Source organism: Lepus europaeus, chromosome 7, assembly GCF_033115175.1.
Source record: "Lepus europaeus isolate LE1 chromosome 7, mLepTim1.pri, whole genome shotgun sequence".
Lineage (NCBI taxonomy): Eukaryota > Metazoa > Chordata > Mammalia > Lagomorpha > Leporidae > Lepus > Lepus europaeus.
In genome coordinates, this window is record NC_084833.1 from 8,150,273 (window position 1) to 8,174,036 (window position 23,764).

The 23,764-nt window shown below is 37.9% G+C and overlaps 1 protein-coding gene across 1 annotated transcript in view; it reads left to right on the forward strand.

Moving 5' to 3' along the window:
* The window catches only part of LOC133764139 (steroid transmembrane transporter SLC22A24-like), a 41,539-nt gene extending 21,999 nt beyond the window's left edge, over nucleotides 1-19,540 (forward strand). The window contains exons 6-10 of the mRNA XM_062197816.1: nucleotides 8,880-8,995; nucleotides 16,205-16,419; nucleotides 18,100-18,208; nucleotides 18,668-18,871; nucleotides 19,480-19,540. Of these exons, the coding sequence (XP_062053800.1) occupies nucleotides 8,880-8,995; nucleotides 16,205-16,419; nucleotides 18,100-18,208; nucleotides 18,668-18,871; nucleotides 19,480-19,540 (705 nt within the window). The remainder of the gene's footprint in view (nucleotides 1-8,879; nucleotides 8,996-16,204; nucleotides 16,420-18,099; nucleotides 18,209-18,667; nucleotides 18,872-19,479) is intronic.
* The last annotated feature ends 4,224 nt before the right edge of the window (nucleotides 19,541-23,764 follow it).

Consider the following 23,764-nt stretch of genomic DNA (forward strand, 5'->3'; position numbering starts at 1 on the left):
GCACAACATACCAAAACTTATGGGATACAGCAAAAGCAGTGATAAGAGGAAAGTTTATATCAATAGGTGCCTACATCAAGAAATTGGAAAGGCACCAAATAGATGAGCTTTCAACTGATCTCAAGGATCTGGAAAATCTGCAGCAAATCAGACCCAAATCTAGTAGGAGAAGAGAAATAATTAAAATCAGAGAAAAAATCAACAGGATTGAATCCAAAAAAATACAAAAAATCATCCAAATGAAAAGCAGGTTTTTTGAAAAAACAAAATTCACACGCCATTGTCCCCAACTAATTAAAAAAAGAAAAGACCCAAATCAATAAAATCAGGGATGAAAAAGGAAATGTAACAACAGACACCACAGAAATAAAAAGAATCATCAGAAATTACTACAAAGAGTTGTATGCCACCAAACTGGGAAATCTATCAGAAAAGGATAGATTCCTACACATGCAACCTACCTAAATTGAACCATGAGACATAGAAACCCTAAACAGACCCATTACCAAGACAGAAATCGAATCAATAATAAAGGCAATCCCAACAAAGAAAAGCCCAGGACCAGATGGATTCACTGCTGAATTCTACCAGACATTTAAAGAACAACTAATTCTAATTCTTCTCAAACTACGCAGAACAATTGAAAAAGAGGGAATCCTCCCAAATTCCTTCTATGAAGCCAGCATCACCTTAATTCCTAAACCTGAAAAAGATGCAGCATTGAAAGAGAAATACAAATCAATTCCCATGATGAACATAGATGCCAAAATCCTCAATAAAATTCTGGTCATAAGAATGCAACAACACATCAGAAAGATCATCCACACAGACCAAGTGGGATTTATCCCTAGTATGCAGGGATGGTTCAATGTTGGTAAATCGATCAATGTGATACACCACATTAACAAACTGTAGAAGAAAAAACATAGGATTATCTCAATAGATGCAGAGAAACCATTTGATAAAATACAACACTCTTTCATGATGAAAACTCTAAGCAAATTGGGTATAGAAGGAACATCCCTCAATACAATCAAAGCAATTGATGAGAAACCCATGGCCAGCATCCTAATGAATGGGGAAACGTTGGAAGCATTTCCACTGAGATCTGGTACCAGACAGGGATGCCCACTCTCACCACTGCTATTCAACATAATTCTTGAGTTTTAGCCAGAGCTATTAAGCTATTAGGCAAAAAAGAAAAGAAAGGGATACAAATTTGAAGGAAGAAGTCAAACTATCCCTCTTTGCAGATAATATGATTCTTTATTTAGGGGATCCAAAGAACTCTACTAAGAGACTATTGGAACTCATAGAAGAGTTAGGCAAAATAGCAGGATATAAAATCAATACACAAAAATCAACAGCCTTTCTATACACAGGCAATGCCATGGCTGAGAAAGAACTTCTAAGATCGATCCCTTTCACAATAGCTACAAAAACAATCAAATACCTTGGAATAAACTTAACCAAGGACGTTAAAGATCTCTATGATGAGAATTACAAAATCTTAAAGAAGGAAATAGAAGATGATACCAAAAAATGGAAAAATCTTCCATACTCATGGATTGGAAGAATCAACATTATCAAAATGTCCATTCTCCTAAAAGCAATTTATAGATTCAATGCAATACCAATCAAGATACCAAAGACATTCTTCTCAGATCTGGAAAAAATGATGCTGAAATTCATATGGAGACACAGGAGACCTCTAATAGCTAAAGCAATCTTGTACAACAAGAACAAAGCCGGAGGCATCACAATACCAGATTTCAGGACATACTACAGGGCAGTTGTAATCACACAGCATGGTACTGGTACAGAAGCAGATGGATAGACGAATGGAACAGAATAGAAACACCAGAAATCAATCCAAATATATACACCCAACTTATATTTGATCAAGGATCTAAAACCAATTACTATAGTAATGATGGTCTATTCAATACATGGTGCTGGGGAAACTGGATTTCCACGTGCAAAAGCATGAAGCAAGACCCCTATGTTACACCTTACACAAAAATCCACTCAGTATGGATTAAGGATCTAAATCTATGACCCGACAACATCAAATTATTAAAGAACATTGGAGAAACCCTGAAAAATATAGTCACTGGTAAAGACTTCTTGGAAAATACAAAGAAGTACAGGCAGTCAAAGCCAAAATTAACAATTGGGATTACATGAAATTGAGAAGTTTCTGTACTGCAAAAGATCAGTCAGGAAAGTGAAAAGGCAACCAACAGAATGGGAAAAAAGATATGCAAACTATGGAACAGATAAAGGGTTAATAACCAGAATCTACAAAGAGATCATGAAACTCCACAACAACAAAACAATCATCCCACACAAGAAAAGGGCCAAGAGCTCAATAGACATTTTTCTTTTTTTATTTTATTTATTTATTTACTTATTTTTATTATTTAGTAAACATAAATTTACAAAGTATAGTTTATTGATTATGATGGCTTCCACCCACATAATTTTCCTCCCATACGCAACCCTCCCATCTCCTGCTCCCTCTCCCATTCCATTCACATCAAGATTCATTTTCAATTATCTTTATATATAGAAGATTGATTTAGTATATATAAAGTAAAGATTTCATCAGTATGCTCCCACACAGAAACACAAAGTGTAAAATACTGTTTCAGTACTACTTATAGCATTACTTCACATTGGACAACACATTAAGGCAGATCCCACCTGAGAAGTAAGTACACAGTGACTCCTGTTGTTGATTTTATAATTTGACACTCTTGTTTATGGCATCAGTAATCACCCCAGGCTCTAGTCATGAGTTGCCAAGGTTATGGAAGCCTTTTGAGTTCGCCGACTTTGATCTTATTCAGATAGAGTCATAGTCAAAGTGGAAGTTCTCTCCTCCCTTCAGAGAAAGGTACCTGCTTCTTTGATGGCCCCGTTCTTTCCGCTGGGATCTCACTCGCAGAGATCTTTCATTTAGGTCTTCTTTTTTTTTTTTCTCAGAGTGTCTTGGCTTTCCAAGCCTAAAATATTCTCATGGGCTCTTCAGCCAGATCCAAATGCCTTTTGGGCTGATTCTGAGGCCAGAGTACTATTTAGGACATCTGCCATTCTATGAGTCTGCTGTGTCTCCCACTTCCCATGTTGGATCATTCTCTCCCTTTTTGATTCTATCAGTTAGTATTAGCAGACACTAGTCTTGTTTGTATGATCCCTTTGACTCTTAGACCTATCAGTGTGATCAATTTTGAACTGAAATTGATCAGTTGGACTAGTGAGATGGCATTGGTACATGCCACCTTGATGGGATTGTCTCAATAGACATTTTTCAAAGAGAAATCCAAATGGCCAAAAAACACAAGAAAAATGTTCAGTATCACCAGCAATCAGGGAAATGCAAATCAAAACCACAATGAGGTTTCACCTCACCCCGGTTAGAATGGCTCACATTCAGAAATCTACCAACAACAGATGCTGGAGAGGATGTGGGGAAAAAGGGACACTAACCCACTGTTGGTGGGAATGCAAACTGGTTAAGCCACTATGGAAGTCAGTCTGGAGATTCCTCAGAAACCTGAATAGAACCCTACCATACAACCCAGCCATCCCACTCCTTGGAATTTACCCAAAGGAAATCAGTTTGGCTAATAAAAAACCCATCTGCACATTAATGTTTACTGCAGCTCAATTCACAATAGCTAAGACCTGGAGTCAACCTAAATGCCCATCAACAATAGACTGGATAAAGAAATTATGGGACATGTACTCCATAGAATACTATACAGCAGTAAAAAAAATGAAATCCGGTCAATTACAACAAAATCAAGGGGTCTGGAACACATCATGCTGAGTGAAATAAGCCAGTCCCAAAGGGACAAATACCATATGTTCTCCCTAATCGGTGACAACTAGCCAAGCACTAAAAAGGAAACCTGTTGAAGTGAAATGGACACTATGAGAAACAGTGACTTGATCAGCCCTTGTCCTGACTGTTGATGAACACTTAATACTTTATCCCTTTTAGTATTTTTTGTCCTACTTAATTCTATTAATTGAACTCTGTAATTAACACACAATTATTCTTAGGTGTTTAAATTTAACTGAAAAGTGAGCCCTGTTAAATATAAGAGTGGGAATAAGAGAGGGAGGAGATGTACACTTTGGGACTTGCTCAATCTGACTTGCCCCAAATGGTGGAGTCCGAATCGTGCCAGGGGATTCCAATACAATCACATCAAGGTGGCATGTACCAATGCCATCTCACTAGTCCAAGTGATCAATTTCAGTTCACAATTGATCATAATAATAAGATTAAGAGTCAAAGGGATCACATAAACAAGACTAGTGTCTGCAAAAACTATCTGATAGAATTAAGAAGGAGAGAACGATCCAACATGGGAAGTGGGATACACAGCAGACTCATAGCATGGCAGATGTCCTAAATAGCACTCTGGACTCAAAATTAGCCCTTAAGGCATTTGGATCTGGCTGAAGAGCCCATGAGAGTATTTTCAGCATGGAAAGCCAACACACTCTGGCAAAAAAAAAAAAAAAAAAAAACCTAAATGAAAGATCTCTGTGAGTGAGATCCCAGTGGAAAGAACAGGCCATCAAAGAAGCAGGTACCTTTCTCTGAAGGGAGGAGAGAACTTCCACTTTAACTGTGACCTTGTCTAAAAAAGATCAGTGTTGGCGAACTCAAAAGGCTTCCATAGCCTTGGCAACTAATGACAAGAGCCTAGGGAGATTACTGACGCCATAAGCAAGAGTGTCAATTTGTTAAGGCAACAATAGGAGTCACTCTGTACTTACTCCTCATGTAGGATCTCTGTCCTTAATGTGTTGTACAATCTGAATTAATGCTATAACTAGTACTCAAAGAGTATTCACTTTTTGTTTCCATGTGGGTGCAAACTTGAAATCTTTACTTAATATTTACTAAATCGATCTTCTGTATATAAAGATAATTGAAAATGAATCTTGATGCAAATGGAATGGGAGAGGGAGCAGAAGATGGGAGAGTTGCGGGTGGGAGGGAATTTGGGGGGGGGGGGGTAGCCATTGTCCATAAACTGTACTTTGTAAATTCATATTTATTAAATAAAAGTTTAAAAACAAGATTATATGCAAGTAATTTTGGGGGACACAAGATAGTATTCACTCTAGCTTAATGGGTTAGGAAAGGATTACGAGTTAGCTGTTAAAATGAAAAAGAAAGGCATTGCAACATCACAGAAATGATTGGTAGTTGTGCAGCTAATAAATGTCTCATATAAAAGAAAGCAATGCCTTGTAGAATAAAATGTTCTTCAAGGAAAAAATGAAATCCTGGCCTCTGATCCAATGTCTCCATTTCCCTCACATAATAAATAAATTGCCACTTGCCCATTGTCTGGGAAAAACTAATTTCATTATTGCTTATATTCAAAGTCTATAATCTTAACATTTAACTGATGCCCCAATGTGGATGAGACCACTTATGTGCAGTTCTCTAATTATAGCACTTTTATATTTGGACTTCTATTTCCTCCAACATGCTTATCACTTACTCTATACCTTCAGAAAGAGCTTGTTCAATACACATATTTCTGCTAAAGTTATTGAAGGCAATAGAAAGGTCTTCAAAAAGTTCATGGAAATGCCTATTATAAAATAATTATGCATAGATTCCAAACTTCTTGCACCAACACAAATTTGTTAACTCAATTTTCCACTTATTTTTTGAAGTCACCTCCTATATGCTTTCTCTATCGTAATCCTGAAAAATCCTCCTAGCATTAATCCACTGCACATTTCCAAATCCATTCCCTAATGTTTAACAATACTTAACAGATGTACTCCATTTCCTGTGCCAACACCATAAAGAACACTCTATTGCATGGAACAAATGACCTCAAAATATAGTGTCTAAATAAGAATCTAGGAAGAGATTTCCTTGGTCCATTATTAACAGTCTCTCACAGTTTGCTATCAAGACAGCTGCTGCAACTGTGATTTTATCCAGTCTTCACTGGGGAAGGATCTACTGGCTATCTACGCACATGGTTGTTGGAAGGATGAAGCTCTCAGATCGTTGAACTGAGGACCTCCTTTATGGTCATATGGATCTCTCCAATATGACAGTGCTTTGATAAAGTATGTAGCTGGAGAGGGAACCCAGCATGGCAGAAGTCACAGTGTTTCATAATCTACCTATAGACTTAGCAGCCCATCACACTTGCTCTATTCTGTTTATTGGAAGCAACCCACACTTGAGAAGAGGGATTACACAGAAGTATAAATTCCAAAAGGTAGTATTGAGGTTTGTGATTCAAAGATGCCCACCACAGTTTTCACATGACAAAAAGTATCCGTAACTGATTTTACAATATGTAAACCTTAATATTAAGTAATATTTTTGTTTATATGGGGAAATGCCACAAAAGATAGCCTACAGAGAGCTTTTATCTGTTCATACATTCGCCAATGCCTTCAGCAGCCTGGGCTGGGATGGCCATGAAACCAAGAGCCCACAAATCAATCCAGGTCTACCACGTGTGTGTCATGAATCCCATCACATTAGCCATCACCCCTGACCCTCTGGAATCTGCATTAATACAGGAGAATGAGCCAGTGCTAGGAATCAAACCCAGGGACACTGATGTGGGACACAGGCATCTTAACCACTAGTGTACACACCCATTCCAATCTTGATGTCAGAGTTTAATCTCTGGAACTGATGGTACCTTATTATTGCCATTTAATGCTAAAGTTCTATTAAGTATTATTTTTCTTGAAATTTCAAAAATCCTAGATTGTATGCATGCCAGTGTATCTGTCCCACCACTAATCATCAGTTAAATTTTTAGTAATTGAATCACAATAACACACTCCAATAAGCAACAGATATAAGAAATTCATTGATCAGTCTAGCTCTAAATTTTCATTGTGCTATTAATAAACTAGTATAATTTTATGAAATAATAATTTCTTTCTTCTGTTTCATGGTGACATATGATGCTGTGGGTAAATTGTAGATGACTTCCATGAAATAGAAGTGTTAATTTCATTTCTAAAGTGAAGCATAACTGCACATATTAATGGGGCATCATTAGAAGTTTCAATACATGTGTACATTGTATATTGCTCAAGTCACCATGATCTTACCTATTTCCTCAAATTTTTATCATTAATTTGTTATAAAAACATTAAAATTCTTCATCTCTGCTTTTTCTTTTTTGGGAAATACATGATTGAACCTCAAAAACTTTATAGAAAGAGGAGCTGAGAATAAGGTTATTTGAGTAAAAAAAAATTGAAATTCATTCATATCAAAAGTTTTCAAAAAGCTCATAGAAAATGTGTATTATGGAAAAACTATGCATGGCTTTCCAAAGTTTTTTTCATCAAAATAATTTATCTTTTAATTACTTTTTCACAAGCCGTTTGAAGCACTTTTATGTAATATGTTATCCTTACCTATAGTCGCAACTGTACAACAGAACACTAGAATTTATTTCTTCTATGGTACTTTAATTTAGTGCCAGTGGACCAATTTTTTCTGACATAGTAAGTCACATGTTAAGTTCAGGGATAAATTCTAAGCCAATTTTTAAAGCCTAAAACTAACTCTTTTGGTGTTAGTAAAGTTCGCCTCTCATAGAACTTGCCTAAGCCCAGTTCACATGGTATCAACATATTCCCAGCACTTTTCATGCCTTTAACTCTGCACTCCATTAATGATGGGAGGCTACATGCCTGACATACTCAGACAAGGATGTCTTGGATTCAAATGATGAAGTGGATGTAGTTTTCAGAAAAAAAAACACTCACACATGCATGGATTTTGTGCATTTTGCAAATCAGCAGGCTGTTAATGCATGAATTTATTTCTGGGATCTTGATTCTGTTCTATGGTCTATTTATCCATTTTATATCATTTTACTTTAGCTCTGTATTAGGTCATTAAATCAGGAATTGTGATGCCTTAAGCTTTGTTCTTTGTTGCTCAAAATTGCTTTGGCTATTCCAGAACTTTTATGCTCCCATATGAACTCCAGCTTTTTCTGTTCTCCAAAGAATGGCATCTGAATTTGGGTGGCAATTGTTTTGAATCTGTAATCATATTAGGTAGTAATGAATATTTTGATAACAGGAGTATTAATTCTTCAAGTCCATGTATATGGGAAGTCTTTCCATGTATTTGTGTATTCTTCAATTTTTTTAATGAATGTTTCATCATTTTCACTGTGAAAAACATTTCTAATCCTTGCTTGAAATTTTTTCTGGGTATTTTTCATAGTTTTAGTGAATGTGACTTCTTTTATGATTTATTTCATAGCACCTTTGTTTATGTATAAAACTGCTATTGATTTATGTTAATTTTATATCCTGTACCTTTGTTGAATTTGTGTATCAGATCTAATAGACTTTTGGTGGACTCATTAGATTTTTTAATATAGAGAATCAAGTCACCTGCAAACAGGAATGACTTAATTCCTTTCTCTCCTGTTTGTATATAAAAAATTTATATTTCTCTAAGTTAGCTAATTGCTCTGGCTAGGTTCTCTTATTCTAACAAGGGAAGGACAGGTCCCCCAGGCTTACTGTAAAGGACAGAAATCTTGAACCCTGAAACAACTGCCTTTTCATGGTATAATGTAAATCATCTTTCAATGTTTTCTGCCTTCATAAGCTCAATTTTTAGCAGGCTTTATTCCTATGCAATTCATCTGAGTTCCCATTTCCCACTAACCTTTTGGAACTCTCCACACAAGAGGTAGATTACTGACTGCCCACATCCCCTAGACAGAAGGGTCCATGAGTACAGTGAACTCTGGGTCTATCTCATCTTCCAGGACTCACCACTAAACCTCATTGACATCTCAAAAGTGCTTTTTGTTTTGTTGTTGAAGTTTGTGAGGTCCACCATGAAGGAGGAGATGGACAAAGCCTCAACCAAACCATCCATAGTGGAGATGTTCCATGCACCCAAACTGCGCATGAGAATTTTCTATGTAGGCTTGCTGAGGTGAGTTATACTGGGTGATGGTAATTCTTATGTTGCCTTACATTTGTCTATTTTCATTAGGTTGTCAACTTTTTGGTTCTTTATTAAAATAAATTCTAAACATAATATTTAGAAGTACATCCTGGCCGGCGCCACGGCTCACTAGGCTAATCCTCCACCTTGCGGCGCCGGCACACCAGGTTCTAGTCCCAGTCGGGGCACCGGATTCTGTCCCGGTTGCCCCTCTTCCAGGCCAGCTCTCTGCTGTGGCCAGGAAGTGCAGTGGAGGATGGCCCAGGTGCTTGGGTCCTGCACCCCATGGGAGACCAGGATAAGCCCCTGGCTCCTGCCATCGGATCAGCGCGGCGGCCATTGGAGGGTGAACCAACGGCAAAAGGAAGACCTTTCTCTCTGTCTCTCTCTCTCACTGTCCACTCTGCCTGTCAAAAAAAAAAGAAGTACATCCTAAATGTCTTATCTCAGTCTGGAAATTAAAGGATGTGTTTTGATTAAATTTTTAATGTTTTTATTAATGTAAAGAGAATATATTTCACATATTTCATAGGTACTTTCTAAGAAGATATACAGATTCCCTCCCTGCTCAGCTCCCTCCCTGGATCCCCCTGCTCCTTCCTATTTTTTTCTTAATACAAAAACCTAACTCCAGTCCACTCAGTAATCACAGGCTTAATTTAACACTAATCATAATATTCAACAAGTAAAAAGTAGGAAGACCACAGTTCCACAGGAGTATACACAGGGCTACAAACAACAACCATATTATAAGATGTGCATTTCATTCCTACATTTTTGGCATTCTATATTAACAGCCACATATCAGACACAACATATGATATTTGTCTTTTTTTGCACTGGATTATTTCAGTAAGCATAATGGTTTCTAATTGCTCCATTTTGTAGGTAAAGACAGGACTTCTTTTCTTTTTTTGTTAAGTAGTATTCCATGGTATATGTGTGTGTGTGTGTGTGTATACATATATTTTTTTTTCTTTGTGGATAACTACATTGATTCTATATCTTACCAATTGTGAATTCAGTTGCAACACACATGGGGGAACAGATCACTGTTCAAATGGTGGATCTATTTTTAGATTTCTTCACTAATATTTATACCAGATTATATTGCTACGAACAGTGGATTAGGGTACCTTTTCCCCACATCCTCACCAACATTTATTATTTTTTGATTGGGAGATGGTAACCATCCTGATTGGGGTGATGTGAAACTTCATTGTGATTTTGATTTACATTTCCTTGATCTTAGAGATACTGAGCATATTTCAGCCATTTGAATATTATTATTTAAAAAATGCCTTTTCATGTTCTCTGCTATTTATTAACTGGATTGTTAGTTTTCTTGTTGTTGAATTTCTTGAGCTCTTATAGATCCTGGGTATTAATCCTTTATTAGTTGCATTATTTGCAAATGTTTTCTCCCATTCTATCAGTTTATTCTTCACTTTTCTAACTGTTTCCTTTGCAGGGCAGAAGCTTCTTAGCTTTATGTAACCTCATTTATCTATTTCTGTTTTTATTTCCTGTGATTCTGGGAACTTTTTCAAGAAGTCTTTGCCATACCAATGTCTTTCAGAATTTACCCGATGTTTTCCTCTAGTAATTTGGTGGTTTGAGGTCATACATCCTTGACCCATTCTGAGTTGATGTTTTTTAAGGTATAAGGTAGGGTCTTGTTTCATACTTCTGCATGCAAAGATCCAATTTTCCCAGCACCATTTGTTGAAGAGACTGTCCTTTCTCCAAGGATTAATTTTTAGCTCCTTTGCCAAAGAATACTTGGTTATAGATACGTGTATTAGCTTCTTGGGTTTCTTTTCTGTTCTGTTGATCTACATGTCTATTTTTGTGCCAGTTCCAAGATGTTTTGATTACAATTGTCCTTGTAGAATGTCTTGAAATCTGATATTGAATTGCCTATGGCTTTTTTTGTTTTTCCTTTACTTATTTAAAGGTTCACGTGACTCAAGCATTTTAGCATTTTTTTTCTATATCTGAGGAGAATGTCCTTTGCATGTTTATTGGGATCACACTGAATGTGTAAAATGTACTGTTGATACTGTTTCTTCTATACTATGAGCCTGGATGATTTTTTTCATTTTTTTGTACTTCTCCTATTTCTCTCTTTGATGTTTTGCAATTATACTGAAGAGATCTTTCACCTCCTTTGTTAAATTTATTCCCGGGTATTTAAATTTTTGTAGCTATTGTGAATAATAATGGTCTTTCAGATCCTTCTCAATCAAGGCATTGCTTGTATATACAAAAGCTATTGATTTATACTCTGAAACTTTACAAAACTCTTTTATGAGATCGAGTAGTTTCAGAGTGGAATACTTTGTTTCCATATATTTAAAATCATGTCATCGTGCATACAGCGATACTTTGACTTCCTCCTTTCAATTTCTGTCACTTTGATTTCTTTTTCTTGCCTAATGGCTCTGGCAAGAAACTTTCAGTCCTACATTGAACAGTAGTGCTGAAAGTAGGCATCCTTGACTGATTTTGGATCTTAATGGAAATGCTTCCATCTTTTCTCCATTAAATGGAATACTGGCTTTGGATTTCTCATATATTGCTTTGATTTTGTTGAGGGTTGTTCCTTCTATATCCAATTTGCTTAAGGTTTTTGTTATCAAAAAGTATTGCATTATATCAAATGCCTTCTCTGAATCTATTGAGATAATCATGATTTTTATTCTGTGATTTGTTACTGTGATATATCACATTCATTGGTTTGAACATGTTGAACCATCTCCACATACTATGGATGAATCCAATTTGTTCTTGGCGAATTGTTGGGGGTGTAGCAACTGAAAGGAGAGACCAGACATGGGAACTCTTCCTCTGAAGAATGTCACTGGAATGATCAACACCGCTCCCAGCATGCATATTTTATTGACAAGGCTTTTATCAGCCATGTGTACAGTACATGCACATGCTCATATAACTCTAGGATTACTTGTAACATTGCTTGATAATCTTCAGACATGATTGTCAATTCATTGGTGGGTCACCTTGTGACTTGGATTACTAGATAAGCAAGTCTGGGAAAGTAGCTGCATGTCCTCATGGGAGCCCATGTTCCTGTGAGAACCCAATGCTCTTCTTTATAATAGGTCATTTACTAACCTTAATCAGTTTCTGTGGCCACACCCTGTCTCCAGGAGGAGTGTGTCCTCAACTGGGACTGCTTTGGCAGAAGCCGTTTCCTATGGTGAATGATCTTTCTGGTATGTTGTTGGATTTGATTGGCTAATAATTTGTTTAGGGTGTGTGCATCTATGTTTATCAGGCATATTGGTCTGTAGTTCTCTTTCATTGTTTTATCTTATCCTGGCTTTGGAATTAATATTTATAGTTTGAGAAGAATTACAATTAGTTTTTCTTTCAAAGTTTGGTAGAATTCAGCAGTGAAACTTCAGGTCCTGATATTTTCTGTTTGCATGGTCTGTACTACTGGTCCAATCTCCATCTTGATTTGGTCTATTTAGGTTTTCTATCTTCATGACTCAATTTTGGAAGACTGTGTGTGTTCAGACACTTCATCCATCTTTTCATCTTCACATTCTAATATTGAAGTGATGTTGTAATCCTTTTGGGAAGTCATATTATCTTCCTTGTTCATGTATCTTGTATTTCTATATTATTTTTAGGCATTTGTAGAAACACTTGTAGGTTTTCTCCTACAATGTATTTTCTCTTTGAAAAGCCTCTGTGGCATAGTGGTGTATCTACTTCTTCAATGGACATCCAGAGGTGTGCACTGGGTGGGGTGAGGGAGCTCTGGTCAGTGCAGCTGGGTGGGTCATGAGTCCAGTGTGACCCCCAAGTCGGGCATGGTAGATCTCTACTGTCAGCATTGGGGAGGGTACAATCACATCAGGTAGCATGATCACAGCCTCGTCTCCTCTCTGCCACGGTGATCAGCGCTCATGGTGAGCCCACAGTTGCTACACACCCCACCCTCACAGGCAATGAACCACACAAAGTAAGTGTGTGGTCCTCAGTGTGAGTATAGAACCCTTTGCAGTGATCCATCCCGGGCACTCAGGGAACTCTCAGTCTCTGAAGCTAAACACAGGGATTTCCCAGAGACCCAGCTACACCTGAATCCTACCATGGAGTCACAAAATTCCCCATAGTCACAGTAAGCAGAGCTCCCACAATCACAGGGAACAGGGGATCCACTCTCAGCTCAGCTAGCCTACCCCATTCACAGAGAGAGCCTAGGCATTCCCAAAGCCAGCTGCCTGTCGGTGCTCCACATTGGCGGCTTGATTCCTGGTGCCCAGGGTAGAATGAGGGGAGGGAACACCTCACAGGCCCCACCCCTGCCAACCATCCAGGCCGTGCTCAAAGTCAATGAGGACCACATATCTATCCCTCTGATAAAATTCCCTGGTCACGTGCATGTGAGCTGCACCTGCCTCTACTCACCTAACGAAGAGAACTCTTCCTCCCTGTTGGTTCCCAGGCACCGTTGTCAGGGGATGCGAAGAAAGCAGTGTGCTCTTCCTTCACAGAATTGGTGGACACCCTGCCCCATGCTAGCATTCAGGCCAGACTCAAAATCAGTGTGGTCCACAAGGTTCTCCCCAAAGCAATATCAGCAGTGATATGGACTGCCACAGACTCCTCTCACCTTGCTCCAAGACGACAGCATCACCTCTAGCCACCGGCAGTGGTATATGCTTGTGATGTCCCAACATGCTGCTGTGTGTTCTTACTGTCCATGCTGCTATGTGGCATCTCTCTTCTCTCTGTAGAATTTCCACTGGAAACGTCCTCCCACTCTCCCCTGGCAATGGACTTACTCTACGTTTCTTCAGTTATTTTCTCCTGGTCACAATCAGCATGTCTTTTCCCTGTTCAGCCATATTGAATCTCCTCAAACTACATTTCTTAATATTCATAAAGTTCTATTTATTAAAATTCTCTTTTACAGCTAGTGTTTCTGGTTTTTGCTACCCCAAGTTTATACAGAAATTCCCTTGTCAAAAATGTTTGCCTTTCACAATTATATCTTTGCTTCATCTCAAATTAATTTCTGTGTAGAATTTGAGACAAGGATAGAGGTTCATTTTTTCCTGATGGACTGATATTGACTTCTTACCAAATGAAAAAAAAAATCCCTTCTCTAGTGAATTTCTTTTGCATTTTCATAAATTAGACTATATATATATATATATATATATGTAATTTTTGACTCAAAATTCTGTTGGATTACTATTCCTGCCTCAAATGTTCATAAAACCCAAGGATGAATCAATATTGCTGTAACGATTTTCTTTGGATGGATATTAGTTACAGACTTATTTTCCATAATAGAAATGACTACTGAGAATTTCTTTGTCTTTGTATTTTCAAGTTATTTTTCAAATTGTTTTCTCAAGAAAATAACCCACTTCATCTAAGCTGTCTAATGTGGAGCCATAAAATTATGCACAATACTTTCTTTGTATCACTTAAATGACTGTAACATATAAATAACTTTCCTTTATTAATCCTGATATGGATAACTAGAGTATTATTTTCGTGGGGAAAATATTCTTGCTAAGAGTTTATGAAGTTTAAAGATTTTCCAAAGATATAAATTCACATATGTTATTGTTTGCTATTTCATTGTTTTCTGAATTTATCTTAAGTATTTTATAGCTTCTAAGAGTTTGTGACTCTCTCTGTATGTGTGTGTGTGTGTGTGTGTCTTCCTGGAAGGGAAACTTGGTTCATTTCTTTGCAAGCTTTCATCTTTTCTGATACATGAATGTAAAATCAGAAAATTCCCTGTAAACATTACCAAAGCTGTAATCCAAATATTTTGAGAAGCTATATATTTTCATTAAAAATCAGTTCAAAATAATGCTGGTTGCTATTTGGATCCTCTTTGACTAATAGGTTTTATATAAATGTGATTTGTTTCCAAACATCTATAGGCAATCTGGTTGTTGTTCATTTGTTTAGATTTCTATCCTTTACCCTTGGCTCTGGGTTATTGAGAATTAATTGAATAACCCAAAATATATTTTATTTTAGTAAATACAAATATTTTAAAATATATTTCCCACAGTTACTTTGTAATGATCTATATATACCAATTCATTCAAGTGGACCAAGGTGTTCTATAATACACTTCTCTACCTCATCATATTTGAATTTATTTCCACACTTCCGGTCTGTGGGCCAGATTTCTACATTCTATATACTCAGCCAGGAAAACGGGAAGAGCTAATGGGAAACAAGGAACTAACCAGTGCTAAACATAGGATCCCAGGCAAATAGATGATCAAAGCCGATTCCTGCCCTGGACACTTGTGTATGGATTCTTAATGGCCTCCAAATGCCATTGAGCCTTTCTCTCCATTTCTTGTGATATAAGAAATGCATTTTCCTCTGACTGCTGCACACACATTTCTCTCTATGCCCTGCAGATTTTCCTGTGTATTGTGTACATCAGTTGGCTCACCCCAACCCCTTTTTCTTCTTCCTTCCTCCCATACAGCAATTCAAACGACTCCAGGCCAGGTCTCTGATCTATGAACAAATCCATAGGTCCTTGCCATATATTACTGGAAGTACACTTAGCTGCCACTCTCCTTATCCCAATTCTGACGCTTTAGGTTAGCAGTTCAGTGGTTATAGCCCTTAGGTTGCTTAAAACTGTCAGGTCTCTATATCCTTCAATACACACGGAAAACTCTTACCTGTAAGAGACCTTGCAGCCTCACACACAAGGATTAAGGTGAACAGAGGAGCAGAGAAGAGAATCTCACAAGACGCTGCAAACATAAATAAATAAACACTCCCTGATTTCCAATATTTAACCCTATTATTGTTCAGTTCTTTATAATGTCAAATGGAGTGATGAACTCAGATCGCATATTTTTCTATACGACAGTTTTTCAATACCATTTACGGGAGTTTGGGTATGTTACGTACATCTCTCCTGTGCCCTCAGCACAGCCTGCAACACACAACTTATTTTGAAGTCATGTTTCACTATAATTTTATACTTAAATCATTGTCTTAAGGAGAAATATGCTATGACACAGTACAAAATTTTTTCTGTTACATTGACTTCAGCTACTTGGACAATACTTTCTTCAAGTATAGGACTTGTTTTCAAAACTGTAAATTATATTCCTTTTGCTCTAAGCCTCATTAAATTGGTCTTTATTCCTTTATTCACTTCAGGCTGGGAGGCGCTGTACCCTTTTACGGCTTGATACTCAACCTACAGGAGCTGGGGAGCAGTACCTTCATGTTCCAGATCCTCTTTGGAGCTGTCACATTCATATCCAGATGCATTATCCTCTTGATAATGAAATACATGGATCGTCGGATCAGTCAGTCATTGTTTTCCTTCCTGGCAGGACTTTGCATTCTGGTCAACACCTTTTTGTTCAAAGGTGAGAGAGGCAGGAGTTTGGGGGAAGGAGTTGGCTTCCCTCAGTCCTCAGGAATTATGTGGGTTTATATGTGGCCAAAGGAAAAAAAAACCATTGGCATTGATAAGTGCAGGCTTGCTTGAAGTTAACAAGACAGCTTGAAACTGCTCCTGATAAAAAATCATTGGCATGTCTTGGGCTCCAGCCAAGCCAGCGTCAGCAAGGGGTGGCTCAGATACACAGGTGTCTTCATGACATGCAGGATGAACCTGGACACCAATACCAACTGCACAGAGCCACTCTGTCAGTTATAGCACAGACCGTTGGCTAATCATTCTGTAATATGCATGGAAGGGGTCGGTCTTGTCGTCGTGTCCCCAAACACGCACACAGTGCTCTCATGGCTTCTGTCTGGGATCTTCCAGTGTTAAGGCTTTCCTGCCTTGGCATCTCACTCACTCTTTCATATTCATTTTTTTTTTAAAGTTGCCATTTGAGTCACCATAAATGCAAAAGAATTTTAGGAGAAACTCTTTGACTACAGTGAATAAAAAATCCCTGCCTTCAATCAGAGAACTGTATGGCAGGAACAAGAGAGTCTCACCTGGTTTCATCGATTAAATTGTTTTGTGTTCTGTGGCCCAGACTGACGGGCTTCAATCCACCTCATGCAAATTGGCTGAGTAATAGAAGAGCCTTCTCCATTGTTTAAGGTCTGATTTGATTATTTTCATTGAATTTTGTAAGTTCCTTTTTGAAATTTTAATGTTAGTGTTTCCCAGCATCACATTGCCTATTTAAAAAATCCTCTGCCTGCAGCACTGGCACACCGGGTTCTAGTCCCAGTCGGGGCGCTGGATTCTGTCCCGGTTGCTCCTCTTCCAGTCCAGCTCTCTGCTGTGGCCCGGGAGTGCAGTGGAAGATGGCCCAAGTCCTTGGGCCCTACACCCGCATAGGAGACCAGGAGAAGCACCTGGTTCCTGGCTTCGGATCAGCGCGGTGCAGCGGCCACAACACACCGGCCATAACGGCCACTTGCGGGATGAACCAACGGAAAAAGGAAGATCTTTCTCTCTGTCTCTCTCTCTCTCACTGTCCACTCTGCCTGTCAAAAAAAAAAAAAAAAAAACAGGAGACCTGATTCTCTCATGAACTATTATTCTAGATCCACTGTCTCTTCAAAAAATTCACTCTAAATAAACACAATCTATTTGTTACTATTTGATATAATACATGTCTATATCAAAAATGGTTTCCCACACTATTCATTCCAGTTATTACTTTTCCAGTTATATACAGTTTATATATAAAATATCTATATTATAGATATAATAATAAGTGACCTGTAATAATGGTATATACATTTATTTACATTTATTATCTGAACATACATCTATCTCTTACAGAAAGTGCACAGTAAAATTAAGAAATAAAAATACTTCATCGTGCAGGAAACTTAAAGCAACTACAGCAACTACTGAAATCGTTTCACTCATTGTTTAAGCTATGACATTCTGCAGTCCACAGTCATCCATGTATCGACTATTCCATAACTTCTGGGATGTGCAGTTTGTATATGTTAGGTCATACCTGAAACCACCCCCCCACAACCCTCCAGCAGAATCGTTCCATGTCTATCTGGAGGTTGACAGATTTCTTTATCCAATATTTTCTGACTTTCCTTGGTCCTCCTCTCTCCAGAAATGCAGACTCTACGTGTGATTTTAGCAACTTTGGGAATCGGTGCTGTTTCTGCTGCCGCTACTACTTTTGCAGTCCAATATGCAGAACTCATCCCTACGATATGCAGGTATAAGAAGTACTAGAAGGCCATATGTCTGCTTTCCAAATGAGACTTTTCTAGAATAATAGATATTTACTGTAGGAATAAAACTGAAAGGTTTAGATGTCAGGGGATTAAAAATGGTGATACAAATGAATGCAACAACTAATAACCAATAATTATTAAAACTAAGTTCATACCTTCAAATGTGCCATGCCCAACAATGCATCATTTCACTAACCTTGTAAACCACTCTACAGAATTGGTGCTACATTGACGTCTACCTCAATAATGATAAAATAGAGTTTTCAAGCAATTGCCAAAATCAAAAATCAAACAGGGAGAAAGAGAAGCAAATATCACTAATAAGGGCTTGCTGGGTGTATAATTGTTTCAGTTTCCTCCCAAAAAATCAAGATGATAAATAAAAATTTGCATGTATATATCTCTACAAAATTTTCTCTGTATTATTATTTGCACACAAAGGTCAACAGTTGCAGGAATCAATAATGTGTTCTCAAGAATTGGGGCAGTACTAGCCCCCCTCCTGATGACCTTAGTGGTATATTCTCCCCACCTGCCCTGGATCATGTATGGAGTCTTCCCCATCCTTTGTGGCCTGATTGTGTTTGGCCTTCCGGAAACCAGGAATCAACCTCTTCCCAACACCATTCAGGATGTGGAAAAGGAGTGAGTAAATCCTGTAGCTGTCACCAGAGTGGGGAGTAGCTGGGTCAATAGCACTGCCATGGGGAAAGGTATGACCCTTTAGGGTTTTGTCCCAGTGGGCTCAGACCAGGGTTGTTTGTCTCCATGTCCTTGAATTCACAGGCAGCCTTGCTCCATCCACAGAGGTGTCAGATTCTTTGTGAGGTTGTGAGGTTCTCTAGGTCACAGAGTCCATTCTAGACCAGTAGGTTTAGTGGCAAAATAGCCAAATGTAGTCTCATTATGAATGGTTCATGCTCTCTACCCTTATAAGAAAGACATATTCCTGATGTTTTCTCATAAACTTATTAAAATTGAAATGCTTCACTCTCATCATGCCGGTTTTATCATCCATCAACCCAACGATGCTTGATAAAAATGGGAACGAAACTCAGTTCACCTAATGGACATAAACCTGTTCAGTGATTTAGTTAGGTAGAATTTTGGGAGTAGAGTATGGAACAAGCTTCCTTGAAGAATGCCACTATGTCTACAGGAAGTTGGTCTGTCGGGATATTTGTGAGATATGTGCAGTTATTCTGTATTTCTTTGTTTCTTGACTTTGTTTTTGTTGGATTTCTTTTTCCCAGCACAAAAGATTCGAGGAGAGTAAAGGATGATGATACTTTCCTGAAAACCACACAATTTTAAGGCATTCCCAAGAATCGACCCAAAGAAGAGCTAAATAAGGAGGAAAAAATAAAGCTATATAATCCTATATATCTATAAACCAGTGAAAATATAATGTACATAGAAAATTAATCAATTTTTTTAAAAAAAATCATGTAGGATCTCTGTCATTAATGTGCTGTACACTGTGATTTAATGCTATAACTAGTACTCCAACAGCATTTTTCACTTTGTGTTGCTATGTGAGGGCAAACTGTTGAAATCTTTATATGTACTAAACTGATTTTCGGTACATAAAGAGAATTGAAAATGAATCTTGATGTGAATGGAATGGGAGAGCAAGTGAGAAAGGGGAGGGTTGCGGGTGGGAATGAAGTTATGGGGGGGAAGCCATTGTAATCCATAAGCTGTACTTTGGAAATTTATATTCATTAAATAAAAGATAAAAAAAGAAAATATAATGTACAAATGAATGCATTTCACATTCATAGAATGAAATATATCAATTTTCCCAAAATAATTATTAGTTCTTAATTCCACGAAGCAGCTGTTTATATGGGAGACTAGTTGAAAGCTAGCTCCGAATTCATCCGCCAATTATTAACAGCCAAGGTGTCTTAGAAAAAGCAGCATTCTTTATGTGTATGGTATTACCAAAGGAAATGAAATCACTATGTCAAAGAGATACCTACACTTGCATGTTAATTGCAACACTATTCCTAATTACCAAAATGTGGAATCAATGTAAATGTCCAATAGATGAATAGATACAGGAGCCGGCGCCGCGGCTCAGTAGGCTAATCCTCCGCCTTGCAGCGCCAGCACACTGCATTCTAGTCCCGGTTGGGGCACCAATCCTGTCCCGGTTGCCCCTCTTCCAGGCCAGCTCTCTGTTGTGGCCAGGGAGTGCAGTGGAGGATGGCCCAATTTCTTGGGCCCTGCACCCCATGGGAGACCAGGAGAAGCACCTGGCTCCTGCCATCGGAACAGAGCAGTGCGCCGGCCGCAGCGTGCCTACTGTGGCGGCCATTGGAGGGTGAACCAATGGCAAAAAGGAAGACCTTTCTCTCTGTCTCCCTCTACTGTCCACTCTGCCTGTCCAAAAAAAAAAAGATGAATAGATACAGAATAGTTTGTATAGATACTGAATATTATTCAGTTGTTCAAAACATATTATCCTATCATTTACAACAAAAAGGATGGATCAGGTGGTCGTTATGATAACTGAAAATTGACAAGCATGGAAAGGCAAATGCTACATATCTCACTCATACATAGAGTCTAAGATAAATTGATCTCACAGAAATAGAGCATAGATGATGGTTACCTGAGGTGAGGCTAGGCAGTTGGATGAGGGATGCAGGTGGGGAAATGCTGGACAAAGGATATACAGTTATATAGAAAGAATAAGTTCAAGAGACCTGCTGTACAGCCCTGTGACAAAAGTAGATAACAATATGTTGTATTCTTTTAAAATGCTGAGAGTGGATGGTATTATAACTACAAAAAATGATATTTTATGATGTAATTATATGTTAAGTAGCCAGATGTAACCATTCTGTTATGCAAATAGACATCAAAAACTCGTATTATGTATAATAAGTGCAATTACCTTTATCTACAAATTCAAAAATAAGTAAATGAATTTGAAAAAGGGAACAGAACAATATAGGGTGACAGAAGTGGTCATATATGATAAATCATGTGATGAATTTTTTGATGCTATAGTCATCAGAATTTGCAATTTCAGAAGTGACCAGCAGTCATGGTAATTCCAGAGAAAATGCAAACATGTACAATCTATGAAATTTTGGCACCAAAAAATCACATCTAAGTTAAAAGATTATGTAATAAATAGTTAATTTCCATTTTGGAAATAAACAAATTCACAAACATGATGGCAATGGTTTACTTTTGGTGGTGAAACGTTTTTTCTCTTGCATTCCTTCGACTCCATATTTTAAGCAAATGAGAATCATTTGAATTATTATAAGTATTATCAAATATTAAAGCATAATTGTGGCTGGCGCCACGGCTCCATAGGCTAATTCTCCGCCTTGCAGCTCCGGCACACAGGGTTCTAGTCCCAGTTGGGGCACCATATTCTGTCCCGGTTGCCCCTCTTCCAGGCCAGCTCTCTGCTGTGGCCCGGGAGTGCAGTGGAGGATGGCCCAAGTGCTTGGGCCCTGCACCCCATGGGAAACCAGGAGAAGCACCTGGCTCCTGCCTTCGGATCAGCACAGTGCGCCGGCCGCAGTGCGCCAGCCGAGGCGGCCATTGGAGGGTGAACCAACGTCAAAAGGAAGACCTTTCTCTCTCTCTCTCTCTCTCTCTCTCTCTCTCACTGTCCACTCTGCCTGTCAAAAAAAAAAAAAAGCACAACTTGTATGGTAAATGACTTCAAAATATATGTGTGTGCATGTACTTAATATATATCATTATAAATAAAGTTATAGTTATGCACAAATCAGAAATATTAAGGACAGTTTTCAAGAGTAACACAACATGGGTAATACATATGTGAAAATTGTAAAAATTGAATTGTGTTAAAAGGAAAATAAACTACAATGAAATATCAACTTTCATTTCCAAAAGCAGTAAATATTTTAAAGGAGCCAATCATACTTGAGATGGGGGAGGTACACTGAAACTGACATTCAAGCAATACTGAGGGAGCTACTAAATAAACAATATTTTGTGTTTTTTTAAACTTTTTATTAATGAATATAAATTTCCAAAGTACAGCTTATGGATTACAATAGCTTCCACCACCCCCATAACTTCCCTCCCACCTGCAACCCTCCCCTTTCCCGCTCCCTCTCCCCTTCCATTCACATCAAGATTCATTTTCAATTCTCTTTATATACAGAAGATCAGTTCAGTATATATTAAGCAAAGATTTCAACAGTTTGCCGGAACATAGCAACACAAAGTGAAAAATACTGTTGGAGTAATAGTTATACCATTAAATCACAATGTACGGCACATTAAGGACAGAGATCCTACATGATATTTTTTAAAGAATTGATTAATTTTCTATGCAATGTCCAATTTAACACCAAGTTTTTTTTTTCATTTTCAATTATCTTTATATACAGAAGATTGCTTTAGCTATTTGAGGTATCCTGTGTCTCCATATGAATTTCAGCATCATTTGTTCTAGATCTGAGAAGAATGTCTTCAAGTATCTTGATTGGTATCACATTGAATCTATAAATTGCTTTTAGGAGAATGGACATTTTGATGATATTGATTCTTCCAATCCATGAGTATGGAAGATTTTTCCATTTTTTGGTATCCTCTTTATTTCCTTCTTTAAGGTTTTGTAGTTTTCATCGTAGAGATCTTTAACGTCCTTGGTTAAGTTTATTCCAAAGTATTTGATTGTTTTTGTAGCTATTGTGAAAGGGATCGATCTTAGCAGTTCTTTCTCAGCCATGGCATTGCCTGTGTATACAAAGGCTGTTGATTTTTGTGCATTGATTTTATATCCTGCTACTTTGCCAAACTCTTCTATGAATTCCAATAGTCTCTTAGTAGAGTTCTTTAGATCCCCTAAATAAAGAATCATATCATCTACAAAGAGGGATAGTTGGACTTCTTCCTTCCCAATTTGTATCCCTTTAGTTTCTTTTTTTTGCCTGATGGCTCTGGTTAAAACTTCCAGAACTACGTCGAATAGCAGTGCTGAGAGTGGGCATCCCTGTCTGGTACCAGATCTCATTGGAAATGTAGAGAGCTGGCCTGGAAGAGTGGCTTCCGGGAACCCTGATTTCTTTATCCAGTCAACAATTTATGGACATCTGGCTTGATTCCATATCTTAGCTATTGTGAATTGTGGTGCAATGAACATGGAAGTACAGATTACTCTTTCAGATGCTAATTTCTTTTCGTTTGGATAAATTCCCAGGAGTGGGATGGCTGGACCACATGATAGGTCCATGTTCAGATTTCAGGGATATCATCATACTGTCTTCCACAGTTGCTGCACAAGTTTACATTCCCACCAACAGTGGACTAAGGTACCTTTTTCCCCACATATTCACCAGCATTTGCTGTTTGTTGATTTCTGTATGAGAGCTGTTCTTACTGGAGTTAAGTAAAACCTGATTATGGTTTTGATATGCATTCCCTTGTTGGTTAGTGATCCTGAGCATTTTTTCAAGTGTCTGTTGGCCATTCAATTTCCTGTCTTTGAAAAATGCCAGTACAAGTCCTTTGTCTATCTCTTAATTGTTTGTTTTG